Raw genomic sequence first — 20,930 nt, forward strand, 5'->3', positions numbered from 1 at the left:
AAGGTGAACATATCGAGATGGGAGGAATCATTGACGCCGAGAAAGGAGCACTGCTTTACCGTAGGACCACAAATGTCAAAACAATAGAAGGTGATGGTGAAGACGGCTTCCAGAAGAAAAAGATCATTCAAGTAACCGATGAGACTGGCTGGCTAGGAGAAGAGGGCTCAACAGTTAATAAAACAGCTTTAGAAAAATCAGTAAAACAACCAGAAAAAGATGCTGGCTTGATTGAAGAAACAAACCCACTCTACTCTGATAGAGAATATGATGTCGGTTTCTATAATCCAGCATACGCAGTAACTAGCACCAGCTCCATTGCTAGAGCAATAAAACCAAAGGAGAGCCACAAAGATGAACCAAAGCTCTCGGACCACCAAGAAGATACTTCAGATACAGCCAAGTTGCTGACACCATCACAACGACGAGGCCGAAAGGTGGAAGCCACAGAAGCTGGTAACCAGGAGTACCTGGATTATTTAACCTCTGAGCCTACAGATACTGTAGACACTTACTTTTAACTGCTAGAACCTTGCTTTAAACTTAACACATACATTAGTATATTACACACACTATGCACCAGTAGTTTAGCAGTGTACTTACAAAAAAGCACCTAGCTGTATTAAATTTGTTATATTTTATTACAATGTTTTAATCACATTAAGTAATGGGTTGCTTGATAGTACAGAACATCTTCAGGTGTACAACATTGATAGTGATTCTTTGGGTAGCATTCTTCTTATCTTATCTTCAGGTGTTTGCTGCTGTACCTGTGCCAATTGTGTCAACACATAATGTCTCCTGTTTTCAGCTTCAATGAAAGTGACCTAACTATAACACCAATCACATCACCATCAAAATGGTACAGTAAAAAAATGATAAGCTAATCTTACAGACTCTGAATATCAGCTTCAGCTGAGTATTTAAAAATTTTAACAATACTGAATTGAAACCCAAACCCAATTCAAACAAAACATTATGCATATACACATACAAACTTCCATCCTTTACTTACCACAATACCAAACAAATTCAGTGGTACAGTCTTAAATGATTGGACAGCAGAAATATCTAGTTTACTAGTGTAATGTACTTGCAGGTAACCCGGTAAATGATGGACCTCACAATGGGTGAGAACTACATAATAAACAAAAACAACATTCAACTATGTACAATACGTATATATACGTTGTCATGTAAGCCCTATACTCGGGAAGTATTGAACAAGTGTCTAGGCTGGTGTTCCCCTTAAATGGTTTCCATGCACTTAAAGTAGAATTCCAATTGAATGCTTTATTAGAGTAGTTGATCATTGATCATTCAATGATAGAGTAGTTGATCATTGATCATTCAATGATTATCATGCTACGTACAAAATGGGTGGTAACATGCCAATAAAAATAATATGAACAATACTTGTATCGTCTAAATTTAAGTGATACGATATTATCACAATATTGATGTTACCTTAGTATTTAACAATGAAAACAATGTCTAGTTTTCTTGTCCTACTTTTTGTTCTAGTTTGCACATTTTTTCCAAGTATTCTAAAAGCAAAATCGTGCTTTCTCTCTCATTCATATGTTACACGGACAGTGTTTATGGCCATATGTAACATGCCATTACTGGAAATTTGACAAAAGAATTTTTTGGCTGAATCAGCTAAATTTTAATTCATCAAAATGTCAATAAGTACCTCATAAGTCAAAGTTTAGATTACGATTTCTTGAAATTTTATTTGTCAAAACTGATCAATTGTGAATTTGTCAAATTTTCCTTTCGTCAATATTTCCTGTTGTGCGATAGCTAAATGGGGATTGGTTTATAATTTTGATTATAGATTTTCTCTGGTAACACAGTGTTTGCATATGTAGTCTCACTAAAGGATGGTCCAAAACAAGTATTAGCTACACAGTTTTATGTATCCACTCTAATATAACAATCAGTACTGCTATACACTACACTAAACACTCCTGCTACATGTCATTGTGTACACACCAAAGATTCTATTCTTACTTGCAGCAGCTTCTCCTTTGAGGAAGTTGGGTGGCTCTAGCAGAGGTACTCCAGTGTCTTGTTTGAAGTGGCGGGTGCGAAGACATCTAGCATGTGGCATCACTACAGAGCTGGGGTCTGATGCGATGTACTCGTAATGGTGGACGCTGGTTAAGATGACCACTTCTTTAGGGCACACAGTAGACATCAACTAACCAATGGGAGAAGATCATACAATATACACAATCTTTTATTGCTGCAAATGGCAAAATATTGGGTTGGATAAAATACTGTGGGTAAAGCAATGGTAACGCAACTAAATTGGTTAATCTTTCATAGTAGATATTTGAAAGATAAGATCAGAATTTTACATACTGTATTTACTCAGTTAAACACTGCAGCTTTTATTACCATAGTTCAAAATATCAATGCGCTGATTATTCAAACTCAACTACCACTTGATACTCAAAAGGTTTAACCTTGTAATTCTAAAATTTGTTTGTGACACTACTCAAGTGCGGCTACTATTCAAGGTGTGGCATTTAACCAGGTAAATACAGCAGCTGTACTAGTACTGCATAAAAATATCTGCCACACACAGAGACTGGTAACTTCTGATTTTGATTCATTTATTAACTACTCAAAGGAGCTCACACTTAAATAATACACACATCTATTGCTATGGCTTTTGGGTCATGCCCCACACTATGTGTACCTTGATTAAACTATACTTTCATCCATCTAAAATTTAAAGGAGGAATTTTTTGCTCCTTCACAATACTCAAACAATGATCTAGCAGCAAATTTGAGAAACTTTTTGTGGATAGCTAAACGGTAGAAGACGGTAAAAACGGTATACGGGTAAAAACCCACTATACTGTACATGTAGTAGACTTACAATCCTAGAAGAACAAATACTTCACACGTACATACGCATATATATCATATATGTATAAATTTTCAAGGGATGTACTTTTCATGGATTTTTTGCTTGGCTGTCTGCAAATTTTCATCCTTGAAAATTAACAATTATCTGGGATAGCTCTATGCTTCCTAATAGGTAATCTCAGTGAAACACGAGTGATCGTCAAAAGTAAAACTGCGAAAATCCTGAAATTTGTCATTCTGAAAAAATTACATACCTTGTAAGTATACGGTATTCAACGTACAACACACCAAAACAATGTCTAATGGTATAAACATGCAATCAATTGTGTCAATCAAATTTGCTAAAATGGGAAACCCCAATGAGAAAGTGATGTCTCACTAGGCACTTGTGAGAAGAGCAAACAAAGCCTGTAGCGACACACAAACTGTGTTGAATTTCACTTATCTAAAACAGTGCACCTGCGCCAGGTTACTGGCTTATCAACTGGTTCCTCTACATCTATAATACTAACAAAATGGATTGCTCACCTTCTGGGACCAGGCTGTGACAAATTGCTGCTTCAATGGTCTTGTATGTAGGCATACACCGACATCTTTGAATGTGTACAATTCTGAAATGTTGTGGTCATTGGGTCCACTAGTTCTCTCAAGTATTACATCTGACTGGCTACATGTCATGTGAGAAACCGGTTTCAAATCTGGTGGCAAAATGTGAGTTTTGATGAAAATGGCAGCTTCCTCTCCAACCGCACATAGCAACAATCTTATTTGAGATACACTCCACTGCAGAAACAATACAAACATTTAAGGCCACTCCAAATAAATTCTCTGTTTCCCGTCCACCGCCCGCATCTAGTTACTGCCAGCTCTAAATATTCCATTATTCCGTATTCTTCCATTATTTTCCGGTTATTCTTGCATACTGATAGGCTCAGTAAAAGCCATCTTGAAACAGTGTCAGCTCACATGTCAACAGTGCTGTCAAGTCAACACAAACTTCACGTTTGTGTTGTTTTTGCAACTTACAAAGGAAGGAACAAGCTTAAGCATGCTTTTATGCAGCCTTTTTGGCTGTGCCAGGCAAATAATGGCTTGAAAAACTAGCCAATCTTATAATGAAAATAGACCGCCCGCCCGCATGCAAATATGCCCTAGTCCAGGACGGGAAACAGAGAATTTATTAGGAGTGGCCTAATACCGTGTATTTTTATTTACCTCTGGTGTTATCTGGAGTTGGGGATCCACTGACGGCGTCTCTGCATCTTGTTCTTCATCTGACTCATCGTCCAGCATATGTCGCTGATGTACTGCATGAGGGTCAAGCGATAAACCAAACGTGTAGAAATCCATTGCTACTGATTGTGGGTTATACGAAGAACTAAAATTGTATGTTTTGATTGTGGCTTTCAGTTTTCAAACAAAGAGAATGAGTTCTCTACCGAAAACTGTAACAGTTCTCAACTGCCCGAATGGTTCAACAGTGTACCTTGTGGGAACAGCTCATTTTAGCCGGGAAAGTATACAAGATGTACGTGACACCATTCAAAAAGTTCGTCCCACCGTGGTCATGTTAGAATTGTGTCCCCAGCGACAAGTTATGTTACAGTACAGTGAGGAAGATATATTGAGAGAAGCGGAGGACATCAATTTTGCCAAAGTCCGCTTGTTTATAAGGCGAGACGGCCTAATAGCTGGTATTATGCAGTCACTATTTCTCAAGCTTTCTGCTGAGGTCACAAAAAAGCTGGGCATTGCCCCTGGAGGAGAGTTTCGCGCTGGATACGAGGAGGGAATAAAATGTGGTGCCCGAATCCTTCTTGGAGACAGAATGGTAAATGTGACTTTCCAGAGAGCTCTGTACTCTTTAAATTTCCTTCAAAAAATGCGGTTCTACTTTGCCATCGCTAGAACACTTACTGAAGACATTTCCATTACTTCAGAAGAAGTGGAGAACATGAAAAACAAGGACATGGTTGATATGTTAGTAGGGGAACTAGCCAAAGAGTTCCCAACAGTTACTCAAGTACTAGTGGACGAAAGAGACAAAGTATTAGCATACTCTCTCAAATCAGCTGCCTATGTTACAAACACACCAAGTGGCCCACCTGTGACTGTTGTAGGTATAGTTGGAATGGGGCATGTGAAAGGAATTGAAAAACTATGGAACAAAGATATTGTTGGGATAAAAGAAATTATGACTGTCCCTCGACCATCACGAACAGCCAGGTTGGTCTCTTTAGCCATCAAGGTCAGCATAGCTACTGCCATCGGGGTGGCTAGTTATTATGCATTCAGAAGATTTAGATTTCGTTTTCGTTAATGTATTTCATCAATTGTGTATAAAATATAAATTTACTCCTAATGTAATTCATTTTCTATTCAATGCACAAACGACTCTAAGTAAGTTTGCTGTTTGTGGTGTAAGTGAGCAAGAAATTCTCTTTGCCGTTTTTCTCTGGTGTGTTCTAGCTCTGATATCTTTGTGTCTAGTTCATGTGGATGTGCTAGAGATGTATCATTTTGTAGTAAGTAATTTCTGTCCACCTCCAGTTGGTTGTTTCTTCTTTGTGTTAAAAAAGTAGCCTTTGCTTCCTAAAATGTATAATGGTGACATCATGTATCTGAACAACGTACAACTAGGTGGTGTGATGTGTGCACAGATCAAAGGCTGCCACCAGTGTTACAAGTGAAGTCAAAATACAAACTATGAATTTGTCTCACTCAGCAATGAATATCTGAAATTTACTTGGGGAAGTAGTACAATAATTGGCATTGAAACACCACGCATTCTCCACCAGCACATTTCTCACTGACACCAAATGTTTGAGTAGCCTTAAGCGTTAGTGTTCTTGTACATGTGTTACAAATGGGTGCCTTTGATCTGTGCATGCCCCTTACCACAAAACGAATAATACACCCATTTCGTTTGTATCTGATTTGTAAATATCTCTGCCCTCCACCTGTGGCCCTTGATATTTACAAATTAATCAGACACAAACCTCATGGGTGTGTTCAACTTGTATACAATGAAGTTTATTATTAAGGGTGCTCGCTGATATTTGAAGCCGTTTAAGTGCCAGCCCAGAAACCACATGCGGCTATTACATCATAATTGGCATTACTACGCATACTTGTAGTATCCGTGTTAAGTGGACATGTTTTGCACCAGAGAACACGAGGAAGAATAGCTCGAAGAATAGCATGTTATTTCGCTTTAGAATCGTCACTGAAGTGTTAGCAAATGATTGTCTGATGGATCAACAGTTATGAATTAATTTAAAAGTAAGTGTTATTTAAGGCAACAAGTGTGAACGCACTTTTCGCTTGTAGGCAACATGCGTTCGTGCCTTGTTTTCTCGAGTGATAGGGTATGCTGGTAGTTAGTATTGTAATTGTAAGCTGCTTATGTAGGGGACAATGTTACCAGCTGGAATCACAAGGCGTTACAAGCTGATGATGATGGCGTGCCTAGCGTAACCTATCCAAGAGCGACTTGGAGACTCCAGGCGGAGCAAGAAGCTGTTCCTGTGTGTGAAGAAGAGAAAACAGAGCTTTTTGTGTTTAGAACAGCGTTTATGACATGTTATTTTGAAAAGTTGGTGATTGCGGTCAATAGGAATTTGTGTGGTTATTGTATCAATAATGTTGGGCGCACGCAATCTTTACACATGTTTACTAAAAATAAAACTAGTTTTTGAGTGATACCCGTGAAGGCTTCAAAGTTTGTAGGGAGATTCGCTGATAAATTCTCCAGAGGTCTATGTTTAGATTTTGTCCGTAGCGTTATGGCTTCATGAGTTACGGCACCGAGAACATGAGGTTTTGAATGGTGTAGCACACTTTTAGTACTAACTTAAGTTCTATGTACGCTGTGTACTAATACTAAACATAGAGTTGTGAGTTATAAGCTGAAGTTTGTTCAACGTGGTTTCCAGTGCGCTACTGCGAAAAATGGAGGACTAGTTTCGATTTAAGCGCTTCATAAAGAACTACGCATAGTTATAAAATGGTATAGGCTAGAAGAATTCTGTTTGGTTTGTGTTGAAGAGAAAGAGAAGCACTTCCAACGCAAGTAGCATATGGATTCATTTTATACATTATGTGAGTATTAGCAACAATACAAAAAATGCATGTTGTATGGCTTCAAATAGCCGCGAGCACCCTTAATGTGTGGATAACTGGAATGATAGCACCTGCATATGCTTTAGTAAATAAACTGGTCAGGACAATTGGTCGGTCTTAAATTATTTTGTGCTTACCACAAGTGTATGGAAATCAGTACAAAGAGTTGCCCATGCTGGTTCACTGGACATATTAAATGCCACACCTTCAACATAGTAGCCACACTTGAGTGGTACCATTAGGGCTTAAACATTCATTTTTGAACATTGAGTGGTGGTCAAGGTTGCTATCCTAACTGAAATCACTAGGACATGAAATTTGTGCTAAGATTGGCAAGTTTATTTCCAAGCTAAATGTGTACTTAACCCTAACAGCTTGTTAAAACCTGAACTCCCAATACAATATTGCTATTGAATGGTTAGCAACCTGAATGTGTTCATAGGTAAAATTGGACTGCTTGTTTAGGATATCCTATATGGGATCAATGCCTCCCCCCTGTTGATTCTAGTGACTTCAGTACCTTATTTAGAATCCACTGTTAATTGATAAGCATGGTACACATAGCAGTGAGGTGTACTAACCGATATAGACTTGTAGTTCTTTTGATATTGTAAAATAGCTGAGAACAGATTCCATACAGAGAACTCAGGCCACAGTACATCTTGAAAAGACAAACAAGAGTAGGATGACTGCCATAATAGGAAGTCACTAAGTCGGACTTCCCCTGATGTCCTTATTAGGAGATCTGGTGGTGGTGAATCCTCTGTGTATAAACATTGCTCTAACAGGTCCTCAGTGATGTCACTATATATAGGGAAAAACGTGTGAGTGTGTGTAGCGTGTTGTGCGCGTGTGTGTGTGTGTTGTGCGCACATGTGTATGTAGTTTTGTTGTGCACGTGCGTACAGACCTTGGTTGAAGGAGGCCTTCTTCTATCCCAGTAGCCATTCTCTTAACAGCTTCAGTCATTTCATGTTGGGAGGAGTAGGCAAAGCAGACGTTAAGGAAGGCATTATTGTTGTCACGGGACATAGTCACCACCCTAGCAACTTGTTCAAGAACATCCTTGGGAAGAAGACTGTGATCTCCAAGCACTCGCACACGAATACCATGCTTCATAATAAATTCCCTAGCAGACACAAATCATGTAAAAAAAGTTGTGCACTATATAGATGTAAACACACATACAGCAAACTTTCAACTATTGGAGAACAATATACGGTAGTGTTAATCTAAAAACTTTGTTGTGAGCCCATTTTCAATGGAAACAATAATTCAACCATAAACGAAGCTTTTGGTTTTATTCAGCTTTTGAAAATATCACAGTTCCCCTTACATGGGCAGTTTTAGATTTATAGTAGTACATAATAAGTCTTGTACATGTAGTATGTTAAAGGGAGAACTATACAGGCCACAGGGAGTCACTCCACACATTCAATACACTTGAACATACATCACGTCATCATTTCAAACTACACAATCTAAGTTTTTAGCTTTTATCCATTACAATATTCCTACACACCTCACAACATTACATATATACACATCCAGTTCTAAAAGCATACCGTTTTTGAAGAACTTGTGAAAACTTTTGTCTTGCTAATTCCATCAATCCTTCCACTTCTTCTTTGGATCTCTTAAAGTTGTCCACACTAAAAGCATACACTGTTACCTCCTTGATGCCAAGATGTAAACACCAGTCTAACGTCTGTAGAGTAAACAAGTCCAATTAACATCTACACACACACACACACACACACACACACACACACACACACACACACTGTACGAGTAAACATACTAGATATGAAGTACAGTGGAACCTCTCTATTACAGACATTCTGGGAACCAGAATTTTGCTATAATATAATATAGAGGTTTTCCTCTAAAAAATGTATTAACCAGAACCTGTTGGGACCAAAAATTGTGTCCTTTTTATAGAGGTTTATTCTATTGTGTCCTAGGAGTTTGATAAGAGAGGTTTCAATATATATGTGACCTAATTTTAGAAAACCGTCGATATACACACATTTATCAAATTTCATTTTATTGGTTCTTTGTTGTCTACAGGGACAGAGGAATGGACTGGCTAAGCTTCAGCTTCATGAGTTAAGCAGTGTGGAAAATACAGCAGTAGACACCCGGACGAGCAAATAAATCAATATGTACAGAAGACATCGAGAAAATAATCTACAGGCGCTTACATAAACCATCATAACTTAGTGATACAACGGCGTCCAGAGTTGAATTTTTGTTTATTGTATTCGCCATGAATTTGTGAATCCATCAAGGTATAGTTTTTGCCAAAGGCATTCTTCTGTGATGCGGAAGGAAGGTGAAGAAAAATTGTTATAAATTCTTTTGACACTGCAACGTAAACAAATGTCCGTAACTCAGAAACCTACCTGTGTATGAAGATGAAACAAAGATTTTTGAACTCCCTATGAATAGGGAAACACGATGATGCTCAGGAGTTATCCACTGGAGTGTCAATTCACTGAACAGCAAGGCAATAAAAGCTTGCGTAAATATTTCTGAAGCTTACATTTTCTACCCATTGTTTTTAAATGCGTTTTATTACAAAAGTACTATTTGAATAGGTCAACGGTTTTCTAAAATTATGTCACATATTATATTTACAGGTGATATATATATATACATATACAGTACCGTATAGAGGGAAACTTTGGCGGGGGAAAACGTTGGCGAATTTAGCAATTCGCTACAAATTCGTCAAAGTTTAACCCGCCAATTACTCGTAGTGCCCGAGATTAGTATCTTCATAACTACAGATTGAGCTTGAATCCGCCAAAGTTTATTTCGCCAAATGCGATTTAGCTCGCTATTCGCCAAAGTTTACCCCCGCCAAAGTTTCCCTCTATATGGCATACATATTTATATATACAGGTTCCACTGTATATAAGTAACACATGTATCACACAAGTTCATTTCTATGTGTTTCAACAATATCAAATAGTACGGTAGTACCGTTTAAGTAGGGATTGTAGTGAAATTTTCACGTGTTGCTCAAAATTCTGCCTTTAAAAATCATCCTAGGGACATTTTATGCCACAAAAATCACCTTTACGGAATAGTACTAGTCCATATAATACATAAAATATAGCAAAACAATTACAAGCAACCAGATATAAAATTTTTAAAAATCGCCAAAACTCAAATTTTAGTCTCACTGCCTCACTGACCACAGTCGCAAGGCTAGAGGCTAGACAAAGCAGCGCACAGCCACCATTTTATGCCACAATAACAACTCACCAGTGGGATATGTCTTTTGGGGTTCTGACAAGTGTAGCCCTCTGCGCCTTGTCTTTTCTTTCATCTTCAATCAGGCTGCCTGTCTTCTTCATCCAATGAAATCATATTGAGGCGTTAATTTTCCGTATCAACACTTTCTTTCAGCAACATAATATAGATGTCACAGAATCATTTCAGAGCTGGATTTCAGAAGCGTTTTAGTCCTGGCACTACTATAAGAGATATAATAGCTAGATATTTGCAAGTTCGCGATTGAGATCCTAGGTTCACGACCATGCCCATCAATTAAAGATCTAATAGCGACAGAGTAAAGAGACCGTACAATCTAGCTATTTACTTAACAGCAAACAAGATGATCTCACCCCTTATTATTGGTCTAGCTAGCTGTAGTGATATACCGATAAGAGATTTTGTCGACTATCCGATTAGCCGATATTGAAAATCATATAATGGCCAATACCGATAACCGATCCAATGTTTATGTTTACCAAAATTTCACACATATTTTGTAAAATTGCCATTTCTAAACTTCACATTTCTATGAAATCAATACCATCAAGGTCAGTAAAATTAATCAGCAAAATAATCTGCTAATAATTACCGATACCGATATTGCTGAAACTTGGCTGATAAACCGATTTCCGATTATTTACCGATTAATCGGTGCATCACTAGCTAGCTGCACACCTCTTGGCTGACTCGAGATATACTCTAATACAACAGTCATGAATGATATTCTAATAGAAGTCACAAGTTACATTGTAGCTAGCTGTGCTACAACAAAAAACTAAAAACGTTAATTTAAAAATGAAGTAGGAATCTATGCAACAAAAAGTAGTGAAACAAGAGATGAATGATGGTATTACAGCATAGCTCAGTGGGAAGTCCCTACTTTGGCACATTAGCTATAACAATTATTTTGCTCAATGCCAAAGTAGGGACTTTCCCACTGAGCTATGCTGTAATACCATCATTCATCTCTTGTTTCACTACTTTTTGTTGCCTAGATCCCTACTTCATTTTAAAAATAGTAGTTGAAAACTTTCAAAAGAGAAGGGTTTAGTATAGTCCAGTGAATGGATACACCCAAAAGAGAGATAAGGTGCATTGTTTACTGCTACCACACACTTTGAAATTAGACAGAAGGAAAAGTGACACATGCATGAAGAGATCATAGATCTAAACACTTCCATGTATACATGTGTTAGATGAATTACAAGCTGACGAATTTAACTAATTTATCAACCTTTTTTTCTATTAAAATTTCCTGTCGTACAGAACTACAGATAGATGATAACATTACACTGTGCTTAGTATAAACTATATAGATACACTGGTATAGTAATTTTCAAGATGGTTGTCAACAAATTATTTTTCGTTAAGCCACTCCAAGAAAATTCATTGTTTCCCATTTCCCACCCGCATGCAGATTCTCTTCCCGCATGATCATTCATTATTGCTATCAGCTGAACATTTTATTCATTCTTTATCCTGTGATTGCATATATAGCAATAACTAGTTTAGCATTCAGAAAGCTCATTTAGTTAGCTTTTCACTGTTAAGGTTATTAGTTTAAATATTTCTACTGTATTCTTACCTGTAGGTTAGTTATGAATTTCAAAATTAGTAGAAATTTCTATATAATGGACCACCCACCCACATGTATTTTTGAGGTCAATGAAATGGGAAACAAGAAATTTTCTGGGAGTGACCTTAGCGACCATGTAAAAGTACCAATCAAAGTATGAATTTTGAAGCTGGGCTGGTTTTCATGCGAGATCATAGTGCAACTGACAAGCAAAACCCTGTATCATTCCTTACTTCTGCTAATTTCTCAAATCCGAGCACGTGACCTTGTTGTCTCTCGTACTGCATCTTCTTCGCAAACCTTCGGTTGCCATCCATAATGAACGCCGCATGCTTGGGAATATGACCAGCCTTTAGCACTCTACAGCACAGCGACCAGAACCAACTGTTAGCGATGGAACTTCTTTCATCATCGTCCGACATCTCACTGGTTATAGATCACAAATAAGCTCGTTTAAACACAAGACAACAAAGTAACGGTATATAGCAAGTAATATTTCACCTGTAAGGCAAGAAACAATGTTAATGGCTTCGAACTCGCGGTTCTCTTGCCCGAAAATATTAGAAGCGGTAACTTAGTTGCAGTTGGAGACGTGTGAAGAAATAATTAATTTAGCAGGGGAGGGTGTGAAAGTGTGCACAGCTGTTGAAGTGAAGGAATATCAGGAAATGAAGCAGTCAGATTTGCGAGGCTGACATGTCACGAAAAAACCCGCCGAAAAAATTCTACGAGCCGAGCACTGATCGCAGAACTAGCGCGGATATCATCTCGGAGGCGCGCCAATCTGTGAGAATCTTATCGTCCACTACACGTCCCTACACACCCGCTCAGCAAGGCAGGCATTTATTTGGTGCGGATGGAACGCCAGCTACTTCTAGACACAGACCACCCTCCACATTTAGGTACTGTTTTTGTTTGTATTAGAAAGGCTGTGAAAATTGTACATTTAATTGCAAAACTACAAGCCTATCTTAAGTATTGGCTGCAATATTTAAGCTGATTTCAGCTCTGTGCTTACAGTTCCCTCATGATAATTAGTAGTTCCATTGTAACACTTATTTCACTTGCACACACACACAAAGCAAAGCCTTCAGCTGCCGTTAAGTTGAAGCTCACCTACCCCGTGGATCAGCACTGGAACACCTGTGTACTGCCACACAAACACTAGTACGAATTACTGTACATCAAGGGCTCCATTAGCTGTATTTCCTCACATAAACTAAAGTATGCTGAAGTTACAATGCTTTGTTTAATGGTTGGGCCATTTTGACCCTCAAAATTTACACTGCAGTATGCTCCTATAAGGACATTCTACAATATTACTTGTAATAACAAGTGTATCATTGTACCAGATTATATGCATTACCAGAATATCACCGTGTGTGCATGGCATTATGTTGTGTTCATTGTTGTGTGTACAGTATTGGTAGAAGACACTTCAGTGATGGAGACACTAGCAGACCACCAACAGGTCATCATAGACTAGCACCTATTGAAGATACCCTCACAAGCAATGTATGTTGTTGTACTATAATAGTAGTCTGTATTGGAACATCCTGTCCTGGTAGTAATTGTGTCTCAAGCTGCCAGCAGCATTTGTGGGTGGGTGCCTTGAAATTTTAAGACTTCTCCATAAAATAAATGTGGACACCTTGACAATCGGACTTTTCAATGTACCCACGTTAAAACTGTTGAAGTAGGTCATCTCCCTAATGAGGATGCTTAGTCACAAGGTAAGCAGTGGTTCCACTGGAGCAATCTTAAACTTCAAAACTTTTAAGTCTAACAAATTAGTCACATCATTGTAGGCATGGGACATGCGCTAAGTGACAATGTCTCAATGTTTGATGGACTATTGTATCAAATTAAACAAAACATGTCTCACTATTGTAGCAGTACAGTGTGTTTTGAAGACAAAAAGGTATTGCAGCCATAGAATATCCTGTATCAGCTGACTTTTAACAACAGTGTTAAATTATTATTTGCTTCAGCTGATAGTGTTTGATTTCTGTGTGATAGGACAGTTCACCAAGTGCATATTACTGGGACCACTTTATTGATCTAACAAAAAAGAGATGTGAGTTGTCTTATCACACAGAAATCAAAAGCAGCTGGAGCAAATAATTTTAAATCAGGACACCATTACTGTATAGCAGGAAAGTTTGGCAGGAGGAAACTGTGGTGAATTTGCTGTTAGCTAATATCCTGGACAAAATATTTGGTGGATTTTTGTTTGGCGAACCACCAATCATTTTCATATCACCAGACTTTCCCGGTACCCAGCATTTTTAGATTCCAAAGTGTTGTCTCATACTTCTTACCTTCGTCAAGTCATCAATGCTAAATTAGAATACACCATTGAAGCCAAGTCACTGCAATGAACTCCTACTTGTTTGTGTAATGTATGGTGGGAAGCATCTTCATGTGTTTATCCCTTAATTTTAATTAGAGGCATAAATGGTGTAGGTGTAGTGGTCTTTTCTGGGAGGGATATCCACATGTTTATTCAGCTGCTGTGATAAGTAGACAAACAGCTATGAAGCCATATGTATTAACAAAGAACTAGACAAGTTGTTTTCATGTAAAACATGTTTCATAGGTGTTAATTATTGGAGCCAGTCTTGATGTCTTGTTTTTATTGATTCAAGTATTTTGATTAACAGGCTTTAAATGTATTTTTTTAAATGGTGTATGAACACAAGCCCCATTTAAAAATAGTAGTATGAACATAGTGGAAGAGCATACTCTGAAATGTAGACACCTTAGTAACCAGGACATTTGTTCATTGTTTTTGTATAGTGTACGGTAGAACCAGAGTAATCCAGACACCTTGGGACCAACTAAAAGATTTTTGATTAAGTTGTTGATTAGTTGTTTCATGGGCAGACCGATCCATCCTGAAATGAAGCTAAAATACCACTAAAAACTCTTGAGGACAACCCACAAGTAAACGTTTTTCTATTGCATGTAAATGTTTAGCTGCAAATATCTTCTCAGAACCTAGCTCGGAAACACGCTACTGCTACAAATGAAAAGCAGTTTTGTCGAAACCTTGCTCCCTTACTTGTGATTTTGTACTCCTGATTTATTATGCTGACCTACCAACTCTATGCTCTAACTTGAGGTTTTCACCTGTGAAACAATTAATCAAGTACGAGAAAAGGCTGTATCAAAGCGTACTGATTTTGCAGGTTGATTAACATACTAAAGGGATGCGGGTGTGTGCACTGTAGACTTATAGTTATACCTAGTACATGTTAAATGTAGTGTTTATTATTTCACAGGCCATTTCTCTGTTGTCCGATGTTCCCCCTACTCCCGTACAGTCTACACATGATCTTGATGCTGCAGTGCAGCCAAATGGCGATGTGCAAGTGCAGCCCCGCCCTCCAGCTGATATCCAGCCACGGCCACCTACTGGAGAACCACCATCCAGACGTCGACGATCTGGAGACCTCAGAACTAGATCACATGATTCCCATGTGAAATCACACAATATCCACACTGGATCACACGATCCCAGTAGTGGATCACATGACCTTCACAGTAGATCACATGATCTGCATACTGTGTCAGGTGATCAGACCAGCACATCTACTAGCAACACTACTAGAACTGTATCAGGTGGTCGTACAAAAACCAAAAAGAAACCTACTTCACAGTTAACTATTTCAACTCCATCTATATCACAATCACCTCGTAGTAGCATTAGTGACAAGGAAACACTGCAAACTAGCCAATCGGATTCTAATATACTGCAATCTGATAGTGATGTAATTGCATCATCACAGGTACCAGCCATGCCAACAACTCCAGCCACGCCTACTTCCCCTGCAGCTCAGTTCAACTGGGACAAGCATGTGGCTCCAATACTCAATACAATGTCTAGTACTAACAAATCTGATTGTGAGAAATTGTCTGAGTTGTGTGCAAGACTATGGACTGCGCTACAGTCATATAATGTGATTGGACGTAGCAAGGGTAAGCATCGTTCATCTGTGCTACGCACAATGTTTCAGTTATTGGACTGTAAAGACTCTAGATTGCTATTGAGGGCAGCAAAGATAATACTAGCTGTAAGTTAACAGACTGCTTGTCTTCGTGCTTACAAATCAGTAAGGTGTTAAATAAAATTGAAGTTGATGAATTTATGAACTACATACGTATTAAAACATGGACAAGGGCGCCTCACAGAAAACAAGCCCAAAAGTTTCCCAACTACTGCATGTATGCACACGCACGCACACACTACACACACACATACACACAACTATACATACACACAACTACACCTACACACAACACACACACATACTACACACACACACACACATTCACTTTTGTCTACAGTACACAGAGAGCAAACAAATTGGTCTACAGAAAAAACAAGAGCAAAACAAACAATTGCAACTTGAGCAGGAATTAAACCCTAGTCCTTAGTACCCCAGGCCTAACAGTTTGATGGGCCAACACCAGCCTGTGGCTTTAGCACAACTTTTCAATATTAAGTTTCAAAAGTAGAAAGTGGATTTAAAGTTGTGTTTGTTTAGTATGTGTGATCAATTAATCACCGTGTATCTGCTTAAAGAAGCATCCTCATTACTACACATACAAAATGCTCTGTGTAAAGCAGCTACCATCTAAATAAATATTGATGTAACAGCTAACTGTTGGTCAACAGTTTACTACTGAGGGACATATTTCTTTTATTTTCGAGTTGTTGTAATTAACGGATCACAGATCAACTGATTCAGTGGATCATGTGATGAACATATCCCACTATTCATATAAGTATTTTGTCAGTGTTGTAATATGCTTGATATATAATTATTTTAATAATTACGCTAGGTACACCCACTTCATTGCTAAATGCCCACGGACCATTCCAGATTTATGGACTGACAGCTGTTTACGGTCATAGTGTATATAGTCCACAATCTGGCACTTTATTAGAAAGCTGCACGTGTCTCCCTTCCTGCTATTAGTTAGCTGAAACTAGCATGATGTAGTTGTGTTAATTGCTATAATCATTTGTATATTTGCTTATTTTATTCTTAGCGCTTCACCCAAAACATCCATTGGATAAAAAATAAATCAAATCTGCCTCATAATTAAACACTGACAGATAGTTTACTGCTGTAACTGATTGAGCATCAATTGTAGGATTACAGCAGCAGTAGCATGGGCTGGCTTTAATACTTCACTTAACTCTCATTTTGATCAAGGGTAGTTGACTTAATCTACAATAATGTGATGTCAATGTTACTCGGCACCTCCTGGCTTTACCTTCAATTGTCATAGTGATCATGTAGCTAAATGGCCATAACTAAATCCGTAAATCTGGAGTGGTGCATGGGCATGTTAGCGATGAAGTGAGTGCCTAAAGTTTTATAATTATGTATAAGTTCACAACACTTAACCAATGAATAGTGGGATATACTTATCACGTGATCCGTCGATCCATGACCCCCCAAATACAGCAACCCGATAGCATGTACATAATAGAAATTGCACATGGAATTAGCACAGTGGGACCCACATTTTCCAAACACCTCTTTACCAGTTTAGTCAGTCATTAGGTACAGCATTTGTTGGCTCCTTCATTTGTAAATACACCGTATACAGGAGCAAACTTCAAACACTGTATACAGGAGCAAAGTTCAAACACTGTATTAGAGCAACCGGAGCATGCACATACAGTACTCTAACAAAATGTATATCAGTACTGCTGATTGTACGAATCTTTAAAAATTGCGTGACGCATGTGTGTATGCGCACACAAGAATTAAAAACGTTTTGTTTCACGGAACAAGTTGCTTACGTTAGGAATCTTAGTCCCCGACATCAGCAACATGTTCTGTGAAACAAAATGTTCTTAAATCTTGTGTGCGCACACACGCATGCGTCACGCAATTTTTAAAGATTGGTGCAATCAGCAGTAAGCAAAAATATTCCAATAGAACAGCCACTGCTATTGGTTTGGGTAGTTCAGGGCTCAGTTAATCGATGATGTCCTTTGTCTTTTGGTATAATCACTTTTCAATACAAACTGTTTACAGGGTATTGACAAATTTTAAATCTAGTGTTTATTTTTTTAATAATTCATGTGCTCATCTCCACTTATTTCACACAGATGGGAGTTACGGGTAATAACTTATTAAATGTCAGCAAGCTGCTCTTCTCCATCAGTCGAAGTGAGAGCAATGATAAACTGTTTGTTAAAGAACAGATGATTGAGCCAGTCGTCAAGCTTCTAGCCCTTGTCGACATCTCTGACGCACTAGTCTACTTGATGGGGGCTGTGAAACTTTTGGCTGGAAATGTTGCATTGAGGAGTGAAGTGGCATCTTGTGGTGTTATGAACTGTTTGTCTGTTGTACTGGGGAAGATTGCTGAGGTGAGTATAGTAAGTGATATACACTGTGGAGTCCCTTAAAAGAGACACCCCTGAAATGTGATCACCTCGATAATCAGGACACTTATCCATTGTCCTATTTGTATCAGTGTCGTATTTAGACCCCTGAAATCAGAAGACCCCTGAAATCAGAACACCTTGCTAATAAGGACACCTTAAGGTGCTTGACCATGTTCCCCTATTATCCTTAGTGAGTGTACATACAGAAACTCAAACCCATGACATTAGGACATTTTGTTAATCAGGATGGTCCAAGAATAGAAAGGCTCTGTATGGGTAATATGTATGTTATTTTTCCAAAGGCTACTTGTTGTGCGTTCACCATATTTGTAGCCAATCCAACCTCCTGACCAGACCTCATCAGTCTTGGTACAGTTGTTAGCATTGTTGAGAAACTTGTCGGATAATAGCAGTGCTCGTGATAGTCTCTTGAAGACTGAGGGTCTACTAGACAGATTGTCTTCAGTTCTACTATACCACTGTAATGACCCTGATGTGGCCTTCAACCTGTGTAGGCTATTAAGGTGTGTATTAGTGTAATTGTAGTAGAGTATACAGTGATGCAGTGTGTAGATGTATTGATGTGACCGCATTTGCCTTTTTCACACAAACATTTGACCTATTCTTTGTACTTTAAAGTTGCATAACTCTTTAATCATGGCATATAATTGCCTGAAATTTTCCGTAAGTGTAGCTACAGTATCTGACTGCATTTTGATACTAAGAGCAAGTTAATCAGTGTAAGGAGGCAAGTGTTATATCATTTGTTTGCTGGTATGTAAAATTTTTACCTTTTCGTAAATCCGGTCATGTATTGCCTCTGCTCTATGAGAATACAACGACATATTGCACAATACAAAGTGGAGTCTAAGCATTGGTTTATTTTGTTTTTTTAATAAGTGGCCTATTTTTCTTTGAGAGGTATTACATATTATTCAGTTTAACCACAATGCACAATAATTTCACTGTCAGCCATAAGTTAACAGGCCACGAATATATCGATACAGCTTGACCTTGTATTGATACAGCATCACAAATGATATGATACACCAGTGGCGGAGGAAGTAGTTGGTGTGAGGGGTGGCTGACCATAGTGTAGAATCTCTGGCAGCAGGGGGTCTGTGGGATGCAGCCTCCCCAGAAGCTGTAGCCATTTTAGGTTTTACATGTCTCAAAGTTCACCAGTTGACTACCAGGTTAGTAAACATACAGCATTTAAAAAAGAAGCCTTTTAGATACCTGGAAACACTTGGTGCAGTGGTAATACACTCTTTCAAGTAAGAAATCAGTGGTTCAATTGCCGCTGTAGGCAAAAAAAATTTTGTTTTCGTTTTTAGACTAAACATGTTTCTTTTGAAGCATTTTGACTGCTCTATTAGGATATTTGAACGTTCTATTGGAGTATTTTGATCACAGTTTTCAGCCCCACTTTAGGACCCCCTCAACATACTGAAGCCTCCCCCCCCACCCCCCACTTTCCGCTGCCTATGTTATACACGATAATATTGTATCTCTAGTATCTAGCATGTGTAGTGTGTAGGTGTTTGTATGTGTTGAACTTTAATTTACTACATTAAAAGTTGATTATTTACTAGTCAAGGGAGTAAGAAGCGTTGGTCAAGCAGGCAGAAGGCAGATGTGCTGCTGTGTTTACTTCTGTGGAATAATTTATGTTTACATTACCTGACTGTTATATTAGAGTGTTTGATTGCTTTATTTAGAATACGGTGGAACCTCTCTTAACAAACTGCCTGAATTAAGGACACAATAGAAAAAACTTCCATAGTTATCCATAATGAGGAGGTCCCAACAGGTCTGGTTAATACATTTTTTACCTCTGAGAGAGAAAAACCTCTATATTACAATGAAAAGGTGCCAAAAATTCTGGGTCCCAAAATGTCCGTAATAGAGACATTCCACTGTATGTTGAACTGATTTTTTGGTCTGGCAAATAGCATGTCTGTTGGACCTACACTTACACAGTTCAGTACATTAGCGCTTGTTTCTGCTAGAGTGAAACTAGTAGGCTTTACAGATGCAAGACTCCATTAAAACGGATCACTCTAATGTGTTGATTGCTTGAAATACTTGTAATAATCAAACAATGTTGCAGGTAATTGTAGTGCACTCAGTTTCCACATTCTAAGTGATACCAAATACATACAATGCCTGTCTGTGTGTTGTTGCTATAGCAAGTTGACGCAGCATAATGAACATCGTGCTGTTGTGATGGAGCACATGAGTCCTGCCCTGCCAGCATTTAGCGGACTACTCTCTGAGCACATGAATAATCCTGTTAGTATGTGTCTGTGTCCACTAAACATGTGCACATACTTAAAATGCACACACAACACTGCATACACCCACTACAGAAATACAAATAACTGTACGTTTTTAAATAGGACATTGTGGTTCGCATTTGTTTCATCCTCGGCAACATGTCATCACGCGACGACAACTTCAGACTGAAGCTACATCACTTCCTTATAATGCCCACTCTTGAAAAACTATTATCACACTATCAGCCATGTGATGCTCCCACTGAAAATGATGCTGAACGGCCACAGATTGAATCTGGTGACCCAAAAACCAAAGACAAGCCTGATGATGTATTAGTCAAGGTGCAGTGTATAGAGGTGTAATTGTTTC

At 38.4% G+C, this 20,930-nt stretch overlaps 5 protein-coding genes across 6 annotated transcripts in view; 3 read left to right on the forward strand and 2 right to left on the reverse strand.

Moving 5' to 3' along the window:
• The window catches only part of LOC136258162 (uncharacterized), a 43,306-nt gene extending 42,646 nt beyond the window's left edge, over positions 1 to 660 (forward strand). Inside the window, exon 23 of the mRNA XM_066051478.1 lies at positions 1 to 660. Coding sequence (XP_065907550.1) covers positions 1 to 521 — 521 coding nt within the window. The 3' untranslated portion in view covers positions 522 to 660.
• Positions 496 to 4,261, reverse strand: LOC136258166 (proteasome assembly chaperone 1-like). Its single transcript, XM_066051484.1, has 5 exons — positions 4,099 to 4,261; positions 3,412 to 3,666; positions 2,017 to 2,206; positions 1,016 to 1,137; positions 496 to 770 (listed from the first exon to the last, which is right to left on the reverse strand). The coding sequence occupies exons 1-5, from the start codon at positions 4,231 to 4,233 to the stop codon at positions 696 to 698; spliced, it is 777 nt and encodes a 258-aa protein (XP_065907556.1). The 5' UTR covers positions 4,234 to 4,261; the 3' UTR covers positions 496 to 695.
• Positions 4,088 to 6,573, forward strand: LOC136258165 (traB domain-containing protein-like). Of its 2 annotated transcripts, none has more exons than XM_066051483.1 (2): positions 4,088 to 6,165; positions 6,214 to 6,573. In XM_066051483.1, exon 1 carries the CDS (start codon positions 4,310 to 4,312, stop codon positions 5,201 to 5,203), a length of 894 nt encoding a protein of 297 aa, XP_065907555.1. In that variant the 5' UTR covers positions 4,088 to 4,309; the 3' UTR covers positions 5,204 to 6,165; positions 6,214 to 6,573. The 2 variants fall into 2 exon arrangements, with proteins under 2 accessions (XP_065907555.1, XP_065907554.1); XM_066051482.1 differs by having other exon boundaries at positions 6,295 to 6,573.
• Positions 5,171 to 12,453, reverse strand: LOC136258164 (dehydrodolichyl diphosphate synthase complex subunit DHDDS-like). The gene is made up of 6 exons (XM_066051481.1): positions 12,368 to 12,453; positions 12,100 to 12,292; positions 8,571 to 8,713; positions 7,916 to 8,134; positions 7,587 to 7,809; positions 5,171 to 5,475 (listed from the first exon to the last, which is right to left on the reverse strand). The coding sequence occupies exons 2-6, from the start codon at positions 12,286 to 12,288 to the stop codon at positions 5,263 to 5,265; spliced, it is 987 nt and encodes a 328-aa protein (XP_065907553.1). The 5' UTR covers positions 12,289 to 12,292; positions 12,368 to 12,453; the 3' UTR covers positions 5,171 to 5,262.
• The window catches only part of LOC136258163 (armadillo repeat-containing protein 2-like), a 25,693-nt gene continuing 17,202 nt past the window's right edge, over positions 12,440 to 20,930 (forward strand). The window contains exons 1-7 of the mRNA XM_066051480.1: positions 12,440 to 12,768; positions 13,288 to 13,381; positions 15,151 to 15,942; positions 18,000 to 18,263; positions 18,615 to 18,805; positions 20,474 to 20,576; positions 20,684 to 20,902. Of these exons, the coding sequence (XP_065907552.1) occupies positions 12,563 to 12,768; positions 13,288 to 13,381; positions 15,151 to 15,942; positions 18,000 to 18,263; positions 18,615 to 18,805; positions 20,474 to 20,576; positions 20,684 to 20,902 (1,869 nt within the window). The 5' untranslated portion in view covers positions 12,440 to 12,562. The remainder of the gene's footprint in view (positions 12,769 to 13,287; positions 13,382 to 15,150; positions 15,943 to 17,999; positions 18,264 to 18,614; positions 18,806 to 20,473; positions 20,577 to 20,683; positions 20,903 to 20,930) is intronic.

Source organism: Dysidea avara, chromosome 6 (genome assembly GCF_963678975.1).
Source record: "Dysidea avara chromosome 6, odDysAvar1.4, whole genome shotgun sequence".
Taxonomy (NCBI): domain Eukaryota; kingdom Metazoa; phylum Porifera; class Demospongiae; order Dictyoceratida; family Dysideidae; genus Dysidea; species Dysidea avara.

Excerpts from the sequence above, each read along its gene's own strand:
- LOC136258166 (XM_066051484.1), bottom strand. The coding sequence starts at position 4,233 with ATGGATTTCTACACGTTTGGTTTATCGCTTGACCCTCATGCAGTACAT. Across the intron at positions 3,667-4,098 it reads AACTCCAGATAACACCAGAG|TGGAGTGTATCTCAAATAAG; the intron begins GTAAATAAAAAT and ends TTGTTTCTGCAG. Across the intron at positions 2,207-3,411 it reads TCACAGCCTGGTCCCAGAAG|TTGATGTCTACTGTGTGCCC; the intron begins GTGAGCAATCCA and ends CCCATTGGTTAG.
- LOC136258165 (XM_066051483.1), top strand. The coding sequence starts at position 4,310 with ATGAGTTCTCTACCGAAAACTGTAACAGTTCTCAACTGCCCGAATGGT.
- LOC136258164 (XM_066051481.1), bottom strand. The coding sequence starts at position 12,288 with ATGTCGGACGATGATGAAAGAAGTTCCATCGCTAACAGTTGGTTCTGG. Across the intron at positions 8,714-12,099 it reads GATTTGAGAAATTAGCAGAA|ACGTTAGACTGGTGTTTACA; the intron begins GTAAGGAATGAT and ends TTTACTCTACAG. Across the intron at positions 7,810-7,915 it reads GAAGGCCTCCTTCAACCAAG|TGACATCACTGAGGACCTGT; the intron begins GTCTGTACGCAC and ends CCCTATATATAG.